Here is a 13,054-nt window from a genome sequence, read left to right as displayed (position 1 = left end):
TATGGCTGATCCTCAGTCCTGCCCTAAGAGGTCCCGCATCTCAGTGTCCCAGTAATCGCTGCAAGCACCTCTGAGAGAAAGCCGCCCTTGAGTTCCGCCCACTGCCAGACAGTCCAGTTTCTCTCCATATGAGTCTGGGTCCCCCGAGACTTGCCCGGAACTGGAGTCAGGGCCATCAGGAGCTTGTGCCTCCCTCCTGATTGCAAAAGACACCGGCGTCCTCCGTTGCCAGCCCCTTTCCGCGAGCGCTCGAGCCTCCGTACCTCTACACTTTACTTCTGAACCTCCTCTGAGTCTCAGTGTGCTTTTATCTTTCCTTCTAGTTGTAGAATTTCCACTCAGCCAGCCTTCCTGTGGTTCTGGATGATGTCTGTTTTGTCTTTTAGTTGTATTTTTGAAGTGGTTGTGCGAGGCAGCAATTTCAGGTGTTTACCTATGCCGCCATCTTGGTTTCTCCTCTTTTATAAGTTTTATTGTGTGGGTTTTTAATTTTAAATTTTGTTTAGAATTTAAATTATTCAGCCATCCAAAATTTATTTGGCTATTGGAAGTGTCTGGAGCCAAGGATAATGGGAACTGCCCAACTCTGAACCTCCCCGTATGTTTCACAAACAATGAAATACAAAACAGCAACAACAACAACAACAATTAAAATGACACAAAACCCACACCATCAGCAAAACTAGAAGTCAGAGAATGCCCAAACTTCAAAATGCCCTTGAATAAAAAGTAAAATTCAACCCATATGCACTCTCTCTCATGCTTTATAGAGAATGTGGTCTAAATTTAAGTTGAAATGACTGACAGAAAGAGAACACTCCCACTAATGGTGAAAATACTTGGGAGAAAAGCATTCCCCACTAACTTCTTTGTATCAATTATTGAATAGCCTCTACTTTGCCACTCTGCTTTGAAATAAACTACAAAGTATATTCTATATGATGCCAATGCTTCAAGTTTTGCTTAATGACAACATATTAGCCTGGGAGAAATGAAATCATTGATAGATTTAAACTCAGCTCTCAATAATCCTCAATCTGGGCATCTACTGAAGAAAATGGAGGGACGGGGAGAGAAGGGGAGAACTAAGTCAAAGCCAAGATCACAGCCAATATCATATGGTAGAAGCAGTCCAGTGAGCATCAATGATACTTCAGCTCAAACCACCAAAAATATTTCACTGGGCACACCTGAGTTAGCATATATTTTCACCACTCAACTAGCTATACAATGATGGAGAAGTCATGAAACTCATCAGTGTCTGTTTCCTTATTTATAAATGGTGATCACAAGGATAACATGTGAGAACACGAGATAATAGAAACATCTAGTCCAGTGCCTCACAAATGCTAGTCACTCAGTAAGTGTGACCAAAATGATAATTGCCTTAATTATGACAAATATTGGCTCATTTTCAAATGCTTGAAAATTGTTATAAGGAGAGTATTTTTCTATCATAATGCATCTCTTTTTCTCATATTGATGCTGGTTGTGCTACTTTCAACTGATATCCAAGATACATGGCTTGCACTTTAATCAATATAAAATATTAGTGCAACTAGAATTTGTTAGAGTCCAAACTTGAGTTTAATTTGATACAATTCTTGCCAAAAGTGTACTTTAGCTTTCGATTTTTTAGAAAGGCAGTCTAATGGACAGATTAACTATTAATCTTTCTATATTTTTCAGGCTTTAGTGTGCTGTATTAAGATCACTCACCGGAAAGCATAGTGCCTGAACCATATTTTATAAATTCCCCACAGAAATGCTTTTACCTAAGTGTGACTTAATTATTAATAATTCATAATCTTTTCTTAGCCATCTAGAAGTCAGATGCAAGTCGGTTCCATTTGATAAGTACTTGCATTTTTTTTTTACATACTATAGAAGCCAATGCTCACTATCAATTCATTTACATAGTCAACCACCCAGAGTACTTTCATTCAACATCAAAATTATCACTAAGGAGCCTGGCCTGTGTGGCTCAGTAGTTGAGTGTAGACCCAAGAACCAGGATGTCAGGGTTCAATTCCAGGTCAGGGCTTTCTCAGGTTGCTCGATTCACATTAGGGGGCAGGAGGCAGCCGATGGATGGTTCTTATCATTGATGTTTCTATCTCTCTCTCCCTCTTCCTTCCTCTCTTAAATCAATAAAAACATTTAAAAAATTAAAAAAAATATCACTAAGGAAGTTTTCTGGGATAACTGAATTGGGGGAGAGAATTAGCACGGACAGTTAGTACTGTACTGCAGGCTTTCTGTATGTGGTCTGTTTAACCCTTATGACCTTGTGTAATACATGAGGGATTCTGGTTTACATGTGAAGAAACATGACTCAGGCAATGTTATGATACATTGAAAAGAGAATGTTTTACTTGAGTCTTTTCTACTTCAACTAATGTAGCCTCTATTCTTTTAAGTAGTCTATAGAGGCTGTGATTTGAGGCTAATCAATATTCTGATCCTATCTGAAGACCCTTCAGTTTACCTACATGCCTTTTGGGTGTGGTTATGGATTACAGCAGAATAGAGAAGATCTGCCTCCTACATCTTCCTTTAATACAGATCACAGTTTTATAGCTTTTTTGGCAGATACAAGGTAGTATTGATTTACATTGCAATTACTATTAAGGAAAATCCCTTGGCAGTTTTCTCTATTACAAAAAAAGTATCTTCACTGTACTTGTGCAGATGGGATTTTTTGGTCCAACTTCCATAACCATACACATATTCCCATTATATATTATTTTATTAGGTTTGGCCCATCATTCTAAGATATAAAAATCTTATCACAATTAAAATTTATATTTACTTCCCACTTATTAGGTGCCAGTCAATGTACTAAGCATTGTCAATGATAATATTTTATTTTATTCTTATTTAACCCAAAGAAAAACACCAATTTTATGACCGAAGGTTCAAGAATATTGAGTAACTTGACTGAGACCTCTCAAAACACTAGTAACAGAATTTAGCTTTTGAATGCATGTCTATCTAATTTCAAAGCTCATGATTTTATTTGTTTATACTAACCTATAATCATGGGTCATTAAGAAACCTTTTAATTTATACTCAAGGAACTCCATGTGAGGAGTTTAATTTTGAAAGCCCACTTAATATATTAAAGAAATAAGATTTCATATGTAAGAACAAACTTCAGTATCTGTAGCCTATGTTTATAAATTGTGAGTTGTTGCTGTAGATGTGTTTGTATGTACATATGGTAAATATAAATGATTCTTAACCAACTTTCAATGTGTTAGTTTTGTGCATGATATTGAGCAAGGTACTTGGAAAATAAGTAAATTTTAAGATGAACAATTGTTAGTTTTTTTAAACCATTAATCTGGAAAGAGAGATCTAAGTAGATACATTCCATTATGCATACTTCATATTTATCTCTTTAAAATTGCTTCACACCCCATCCTTGTAACATGCCTTGAGGGAAGTAGACATAAGAAGCTGTTGCTATTGTGAAAATGTTTCTCTCTCTGGTCTATAGTGACTATACCAAGGGGAAATAAATCCATAGGCTGGGCTAGACCAATTTAGAGTATCTTTTTACAAAAACTGGGGGAAATTAAACTGAAAAATCAAATAAAATTGAAGCTGGGATGGCATTGTTTAATGCGCATTCTGAGAAGTAAGCAAAGGAAGCCATTCTTGAGATAGAATGAAAAGAAAAGCCCAGAAGATGGTGATCCCATGAGAGGAATAGGAGTCACCCCAGTTCTTGATTTTCCATTTTTATTTCCCAGGACATAAAAATGTACTGTGTGTTCTTTCCTTGGATGTCTATGAGATTACCATTTGTAAACTTAAATGTCTGCCTCACACCATTTATTTAAGCTAGCATTTAGAGTCTGTTTTTTCCAGTGACTGTTATTCCATTAAGATTAACTAACACCTTTTCTTTCTTAATATATAAGTAATGAACTAAACTATTAAGCAACTCAGTTTCATTAAACAGTGTGGAATTCTGGTGCAGAATATATGTGTGTGTACATATGTGTGTGATTTCTGTTTTAGGAAAATCTTATAGAAGGAATTCAGCCAAGGCCAACACTATAAGAGACAAAATATACACATACAAAATGCTACAGTTATCAAGTACAAAATTTCTTATCCTTGATTGCAGTAATAAAATTACAAAGAGGGTTAAGGGGAATGAATAAAGAATAATCAGTCAGTTATCACCGAATAGGATCACTTGAGTAGGTTTTGACAAGAATTAGACTGGAGAAAATCAGCAAAAGAACATATTTTTTTGTGAGAGGAAGTAACAAGGTTTATGAATGGGGAATTGATGCATAAAATTATATTTCATGAAGACAAATTTGAGTGGCCTGTAGGATGATTTGAAATAAAGACTAGAACGGAGGGAAACGAAATACAGACTACTATAGCAACCCAGATATAGATGACTTACCTCACTGTAGATACGTAAACAATGGATCATATTTAAATACATAATGAAAAATAATTGAAATAACATTATTTTCTTTAGATAAATTGATGACAAATACAAATTTCATGAGTAATATTTAAGATAATTAGTTTATATTTGTGCTTTTTTATATAATGAGTAGGAAGCTTAAAGATTGATTATAGTCATGGGGAAAAACAATAAATTTTGTTTTTACTTGTTAAGTTGCTCTCATTGGTGGGTTTGCTACATAAATAACAGAAGAAAGATATTATTTTGGGAAATGTACTCGGTAAGTATCCATGTATAGTAATTAAAACTGTGTTTGCCTATGCAGTCACCAAAAAGAAGGACATAACAGAAGGGAAAGGCATAACTTTAAGGGATATCAGAGTTAAAATTTGGAAGGAAGAACTGAGTCAAAGGGAGTATTCAGAGTCATAAGAAAAGTGGATAATGCATAGGATTGCATATATCTTTGTAAATAAATGTGTTCATTTTTCATGTAGATATAACCAAAACAAACAAACAAACAAAAACTCATAGATGCACTCAACAGTATGGTGGTTACCAGAGAAAAATGGGAGTGGAGGGGTAGGGAAGGGTAGAGAGGGTTGAATGTGTGGAAGGAATTTTGACTTTACACAACACAGTGTTCAGATTATGTATCATAGAATTGTACACTTGAAACCTATATAGTTTCATTAACTAATGTCACCCTAATAAATTTAATTTTAAGCAAAAGAAGAGAAGAGTAGGGTTAACAGGCAATGAAGACTGCCTTTAGGAAAGGAAAGCCTAGTAAATAGTTAAATGCAGATGAGAGTGAAATAATTGGATTTCCCACCCCCCACCGCCACATTTTTAGAACTCTTATTACAAAGGAGAAATGGAAAGGAATATTTCAGTAAGAGGAAAAGGATTCAGTGAGAGGTAAAGAAAACAGAATGAGTTACACATGAAATTATAAATTAAGTCTAATATTAAGTATAACAGGACCTAATTTAACAGCTCAATTTTCTACAAAACTCAGGACTTTCCTTTAAATAAATGCAGTTATATGTTACCTTTTATTTACATATGTCCTAAACTTTTTTCATTTAAAATTATACTTTCTACGGTATATCCAAATTTAATAGAGAGCTAAAAAATACATTTCTTGCAGGTGAAAAATTGAAAATGGCTTCCCCAGAACCTAAGGGCCTTGTCCCCTTCACGAGGGAGTCTCTTGAACTTATGGAACAGCGTATTGCTAAAAAACACAATGAGGAACATGAAGAAGATTTAAAACCAAACTCTGACTTGGAAGTTGGAAAAGAGCTTCCATTTGTTTATGGAAATCTTCCTCAAGGAATGGTGTCAGAGCCCTTGGAAGACGTGGACCCATACTACCAGAATAAAAATGTAAGTATCAATTGAACTTATTATGACCACATTTGTTTTTCAGACATGCAAAAATGTAATTGAGATAGAATGTAAAAAGATAATTAAGAATAAATTAATAAGTAATTTTAAATTATACAAAACTACATAAGAAATCTAACACATATTTGAGAATTTTATAAAAAGTCACTGTTTGCCTTGTTGGCTAGTTTGTTTGGGGTTACTTTACTTTGTAATAGGCTATACTGTTATACCTTTTTTATTTTTTTCTCCCCATCTGTGAACATGAGATGTCTTTATATTTATTTAGATCTTCTTTATTTCAACAATGTTTTGTAGTTTTCAATGTACAAGTGTTTGCTTTTATTAAATGTATTCCTAAGTATTATATTCTTTAGGGTGATATTATATGGAACTAGAGGCCCGATGCATGACATTCGTCACTGGTTAGGGGGGGAGGTCCCTCAGTACAGCCTGTGCCCTCTTGCAGTCTGGGACCCCTCAGGGGATGTCCGCCAAGGGGTCCTTAACACTGCCCCAGTGGTGCACCCCCTGTGGAAGCGCACTGACCACCAGGGGGCAGCTGCTGCATTGAGCATCTGCTCCCTGGTGGTCAGTGCACTTCATAGCGACCAGTCATTCTAGTGTTTGGTCGATTTGCATATTAGGGTTTTATATATATAGGATTGTTTCCTTAATTCATTTTTTGCTCGTTTACTGCTACAGTATAGAATATAATTGATTTTTAAATATTAATCTTATATCCTGAAACCTCACTAAAATATTTTTTAAAATTGTTGACACTATTACAGATGTCCCTCATTTTCCCCTTTTTGCCCACCTCCCCACCCTGGGCCTTCACCACACTGTTGTCTGTGAACATGGGCTATACCTATATGTTCTTTGGCTAATCTCTTCACCTTCTTTTATCTAGATGCTCTCACTCCCGCCCCCCTATTATGCATTCATATAATAATTTGTTTTATGATGATCACCTACTTAAGGTTATCAATTTTAAAGCACTATAATATAAAAGTTATATAATATCTACACAATTTCACATGTTCAACTTGATAAGAGCTCACTCAATAGTTAGGAAAATAAAGTCAACCTACATTTTATTTATCATTTTTATCCATTCATAAATCATATCCTATCTTATCTCCAGAATAACTTGAAGAACCTACTAAATATTTGAAAAATTGAAAAACAAGCACAAAATGATAAAAATAAGAAATTTTTTAAGAAAAGGCAGAGATCTGTGTGTCTTGATAGCTGGAAAAGTCTTCATTAAAGAAATAGAATGTGAGTTATAGTTTAGAGAACATTTCAAATTTTAACAAGGCAAAGGGAATATCTCTGAACAAGCAAGAACAGAGATTAATTCTGGAGTAGGGAAGAAACAGTGCTGCAAGTTGTAGGCAATAGATGAAATAAGGGAGATTTCAACATGGATTTAATGTGATGACCAAAAAACTGATGTGATGAATACAATATTTAAGTAAGGTTAATATAAAGATTTCTAAATTATTATTGCATGGAAGAGGTAGGGTCAGAAAAATGAAATAGGAGAGAAAGAGTAATCCAGCCTGATGGTGTCTCAGAGGAGAGAGAGAGAGGTAACAAATCCGAGAAGAATCAGCAAGATTTGAAGACTGACTAATAATGCCAAGGTCTTCAGCCTGAAAGAATGGTGGTGCTGCTGACAAAAAATGCAATAACTATAAAAAAGATCAAGTTTGAGGGACAAAAGGATTAGCTCCATTGTGGACAAATGTAATTTGATATTCTTATAGAGCAAGCATGTCAAACTTGCAGCCCATGGGCCCCATGTGGCCCACAACAAATATTTTTGTGGCCCAGCCAATACCTGGTATAACGGTATGTAAGAAACGTTTTAATAACAATTTCATAACTTAATTTTTACAATATCCTGTTATACATAATTATTAATAACAAACTACAATGTTTGCTAATGACTGATCACTATAATCATGTTGCATTCATTTCCCTTACGTGCCTTATGCACAGGCGCACCATTTCTCTCCACTAATACTAGCAGTGAATATTTTAGCAGCCAATTTCCATGTCATTAGTCTTGGACTGATTTGTTTGGTATACACAACAGGAAATATTTCGCTTTCGGAGAACAAGAAAAATAGGTTTATTTGCATTATGCTTATTAATTTGTGCAGTTATTCAGTGTCTGGTAAGTTAATGTTCAAGAAAAAATATTAATTTTTATAGAAGCATCAATCAGATGCTCAAACCTCAGAGGTAAGGTAGGGGAGGGTGGGGGTAAGGGTGAGAGAGCAACCAAAGGACTTGTATGCATGCATATAAGCATAACCAATGGACACAGACACCAGGGAGATGAGGGCATTAGTGGGGGTGTGGGTGTGTGGGGGGGAGGAATGGGGGGATAAGGACACATATGTAATACCTTAATCAATAAAGAACAAAAAATAAAGTGTTCTATTATTTTATGTTAATGATTACTCATTTATTTCAGCCCTTTGTATTCAGCATGTCTCTATTGAAATACACCTATGCTTTTATGAAAATTGAAGCTTTTGTTTTTTGCGGCCAACATTAACTTAAACCTTGTTTATTTGGCCCATGTTAGCCTTTGAGTTTGACATGCTTGTAGAGCATTCATTGATATTAACAATAGAATTGAAGCAAAATTCTGGATGGACGGCAAAGTGATCATTTTGTAGAACCACAGCTCTTTTGAATCTTTGCATGGTGGAAGAGTATTGGCATTTTACAGGATAAATGTATGTATTAACAAAAGGACTCCAGTAACTGTGGTAACTTTCAGAGCATTATACAACAATAATAAATACCTATAAGATCTTGAGATAGTGGAAATGTAAGTCCTCATCTCAATTTTATCTGCTTTCAGTTTTCGCTATGCTTAAATCATCAAATTAATATAAGAGTTATGTAGTGGTAATTCTAATATAGCAGAGTTCTGAGTTCTTTATAATATACTAGGGGCCCTGTGCACAAACTTGTGCACCTTGAAAGGAACTGTGGGCCAGGTGGCTGCAGTAGACACAGGGGCGGGTCTCAGTCCATCCTTTGTGCCCCTGCCCTGCCCCTCCCGCCACGGCCCTTGGTCCCTTGTCTGCCGGCAGCCCCATTCCCACCACCGCTGCTCCCACACGCTGACAGCACTGGCCCCGCTCGAACCCGCTGATGGTGAGGAGCAATTGGGGCTGGTGACAGTAACGGGTGCAAGTGGGGCCGATGCCATCAATGGGTGTGAGCGGTGGCTGCTGCCCCAATTGTCCCTCAGGAGCAGGGGGAGGTGGAGAAGCCCTCAGGGGTGATCAGGGTCCACAACCGCCATTCCCACCCGCTGATGGCGCCAAGTGACTGGGACAGGTGCTGGGCACTGGCAGCGGGTGTGAGTGGCAGCTCCAGCACCAGCTGCGGGTGTGAGCAGGGCCGGCGCCAGCAGCAGGTGGGAGTGCCGGGCGGGACCATGGCACGCGAGAGCAAAGAATTTTCAGTAACCACCAGAGGCTTGCCCTGATGACAGTGACCACTGCCCTGCCTTGGTCTGGTGCCTCCACTCACCTGCTCCACCACTCCACTGTGGCAAACACCTGCCATGTTCTGCACACCCCCCCCTGGTGGTCAGCGCACATCATAGCTACTGGTTGTTTGGTTGTTCAGTTGTTCCGGTTGTTCTACCATTCGGTCTACTTGCATATTAACCTTTTATCATATAGGATACTGAAGTGGTAAGCAAATCAGGATTGTTATTAAAGAAAAAAAGCAAGAATTTTGAAAAACAAAAAAAGTAAAAAACTGCAGTGGAGCCTAGTATAAAAAGTAGTTATTTATGATGGCACATTTATTAAAAATTTGAATTACAGCCCTAACTGGTTTGGCTCAGCGGATGGAATGTCGGCCTGCAGACTGAAGGGTCCCAGGTTCGATTCCGGTCAAGGACATGTACCTGGGTTGCGAGCACATCCCCAGTGGGGGGTGTGCAGGAGGCAGCTGAATCAATGTTTCTCTCTCATTGATGTTTCTAACTCTCTATCCCTCTCCCTCTCCCTTTCTCTCTGTAAAAAATCAATAAAATATATTTAAAAAATTTTTTTGAATTACATTCAGTTTATTTTGTTAAAGATGGCATATTAGTTAAAGATTCTAAAATTAAATAAATAATTTCAGCATTTAAACATTAACTGGAAAATATTATACTTGGAATTACTCATTGCTTTGTAATAACACGTACTAGTGAGCTGATTGGTTGCACATCCATCTTCTGTGAAGTTTGAGATTGTTCTGGAAATATACAGAAAGCACATTTTAAATAATCAGATTTATTTGGTGGGGCCCTTTTTAATTTTCTCATTGCATTTAAAATGAAAGGGGGAAATGTCTACAATACAGCCAGATATCCATAGATTGTATGTTGGAAAAGGTTTCCATTTAGAACATCTATACTAATAAAAGAGAAAGATGAAAATTGACCGTACCTTTGCAACAGCCACCAGCCAATCAGGAGTGAGTATGCAAATTAACTCAACAAAGATGGTGGCGACGCAGGCTTCCATACTGCCCCAGCCGCTCCAGGCCTCTGGGCAACATGGGAAGGTGGAAAGGTGGCTCCAGGCCAGAGTGAAGTCAGAAAGAAGGCTCCAGCAGGAGCGAAGGTGGAAAGGTGGCTCCGACGGGAGCGAAGGCGGTGCCGGCAGCCAGGGGAAAAACGGCCCATTCTTGCACAAATCTTTATGCATCGGGCCTCTAGTATATGTATAAATAATTAGCAAATATATATTTGTATCCACTAATATAAATATAAATATCTATATATAAATAGCTATATACACTTATATAAATACTTATATATATAAATGATTGGCTATTTAAAGTTATTAATTTTAAAGAACTATAACTATAATAATAAAAGCGTAATATGCCAATCTACCGAACAGCCATCTGGATTCCTTCTGGACAACCTTCTGGATGAAGCTGGGGCTGCAGCCGTGGGATGGAGGCAGCTGCCGTGGCTGCGAAGGCCTACTGGTGCATGAATTTCATGCATTGGGCCTCTAGTATAAATATAAATACCTACATATAATTACCATATACACCTCTGTATAATTATATGCTATATAACATAAAATATAATACTATAGTATACATGGTGGGGCAAAAGTAGATTTACAGTTGTATGTGAAACAATTTATTTGTATTATTACTTATTAATTATTGTATTACTTTCCATATGAACAACTATAAACCTACTTTTGCCCCACCCTATATAAGAGATCATATTTAATATATATCATTTAGTATATTATAGTATACTAGAGGCCCAACGCATGAAATTCATGCAAGGGGCTTGGCCCTCGCAGCCACGGCAGCTTACCTTGGCCCTCATAGCCCCGGCTTGGTCCCGAAGGTCACCCGGAAGGACGTCCGGTCTAATTAGCACATTACGCTTTTATTATTATAGATTGTATTACATTGCATTATATGCTATATATTATATCCTGTTATATAACATATATAATATTCAATATAAAATATGTTTATGCACATATCACAATAAATGAATTTTTCAATTGGATATGTATTATACTAAGGGTGTGTATACAGAGACATACACACTTACACACTTTCACTGTGTGTAAGTGTATATGTATATACGTATATATTGTAGCTACACACATATATACATATATATAAACATCTATATATATATGACTCTTAGGATATTTTTGATCTTTCATTAGTTTTGGATTTATGTTTCAACATATTATATTTACATGATTTAAATGTATGTTATGAAAATGATAATAAACAAGTGGGGTTTTATACCATGGATAATTACTAATGATTGGGGTAACATTGAGGTATTTTTGGGTCATTTTTACTATTGTAATCCCACACCTCATTGGCTTTGAAATAAAATTAATATTTTTTTTACATTTATTGAATTCAGGTATTTTTAAATGAATCTCCATGAACCATTAATATATACCTTTCTTCCTATTATTTTAATTTTGCCGGAAACCTTGAGGACTGGTGTGTGGCAAATGGTTTTCTCAATAGAATCCTAGCCTCTCCCCGCCCCCCAAAAAAGTGGTAGATAAACCTAAATATCAATTAAAAGAGTTAAAAAAACACTTTCCCCTTGCTTTTGTTTGTAAAAGAATATCAAAATACAAGGAAAATATAATTGTTAGAACTCATGATGGAAATGACCATTGTCAATATGTTGCATAACTGGTTAGATTATATAGTTCATGTTCTAATTTCACATGATCTTTTTTGCCTTACAGACTTTCATGATACTAAACAAGAAGAGAACAATTTTCAGATTTAATGCCACCTGGTGTACATTGTCTCCTTTCAATTCAATTAGAAGAGCAACTGTTAAGATTTTGGTACATCCATATCCTTTTCTATTGGCTTTAGAATGTACAATTATCAAATGTAACCATTCTATTCAAATATTGCTACAGTCATTTCCTCTTTTGAATTGATTTCTCATTTTAGGTCATATTGAAATTTGGATTATAACTGCAGTAAGTGTTTCATCTTTGAAAATGCATTTAAATATATTTTCAAGTTAGTAAACATTAACAAATCTTAATCTTCCTCATTTATCAATATGACTAATATATATTTTTGATAATTTAAGAAACTATTTATCTCATATGTGTACATACATATAAACAGATTTAGAAACATATAATTCCAATATTATTTATTATATACTATTCCTTGACTGCAATCTACCTTTTTTCGACTATTAATTTTGATTAGTGTCTTGATTGACTGCATATTTATGTCCCTGACTGAGGGGCCAAAATGGGGGCGAGAATTACAGTAAGTTATATAATTTCATTGTATGTAATCTCATATAAGATTATATTTAATATTTACATGTGGCATTATAGTACATTGCATACTCAATATTATAACTTTGCATAATTTAATATTTATAATCTAATCTGATAAAAGAAAAACATGCAAATTGACCACATCTCTGCTATGACCAAGCCACACCCACAAGCCAATCAGAGCGACTATATGCAAATTAACCCAACCAAGATGGTGGCCGGCAGCTACAGAGCTGGAGCAAGCAGGAGGCTTGGTTGCCCCAGCGATGAAGGAAGTCAAGCTTCCCGCCTGACCTGGCTGGCTGTGGCCTCCATTCAAGGCTACAAAGTTTCAATTATAGAAGATAAATAAATCCCAGATACCTGC

General features: G+C 36.2%; 1 protein-coding gene across 1 annotated transcript in view; it reads left to right on the top strand.

The window, feature by feature from the left end:
* Positions 1–13,054, top strand: part of SCN7A (sodium channel, voltage gated, type VII alpha subunit) — an 85,878-nt gene that overhangs the window by 13,149 nt on the left and 59,675 nt on the right. Inside the window, exons 2-4 of the mRNA XM_005857719.2 lie at positions 5,592–5,830; positions 12,124–12,236; positions 12,584–12,673. Coding sequence (XP_005857781.2) covers positions 5,592–5,830; positions 12,124–12,236; positions 12,584–12,673 — 442 coding nt within the window. The remainder of the gene's footprint in view (positions 1–5,591; positions 5,831–12,123; positions 12,237–12,583; positions 12,674–13,054) is intronic.

Source organism: Myotis brandtii, unplaced genomic scaffold (genome assembly GCF_000412655.1).
Source record: "Myotis brandtii unplaced genomic scaffold, ASM41265v1 scaffold112, whole genome shotgun sequence".
In the NCBI taxonomy this organism is placed as follows: domain Eukaryota; kingdom Metazoa; phylum Chordata; class Mammalia; order Chiroptera; family Vespertilionidae; genus Myotis; species Myotis brandtii.
Note: the sequence above shows the minus strand (reverse complement) of the source record. Positions and strands in the feature narration are given on the sequence as shown.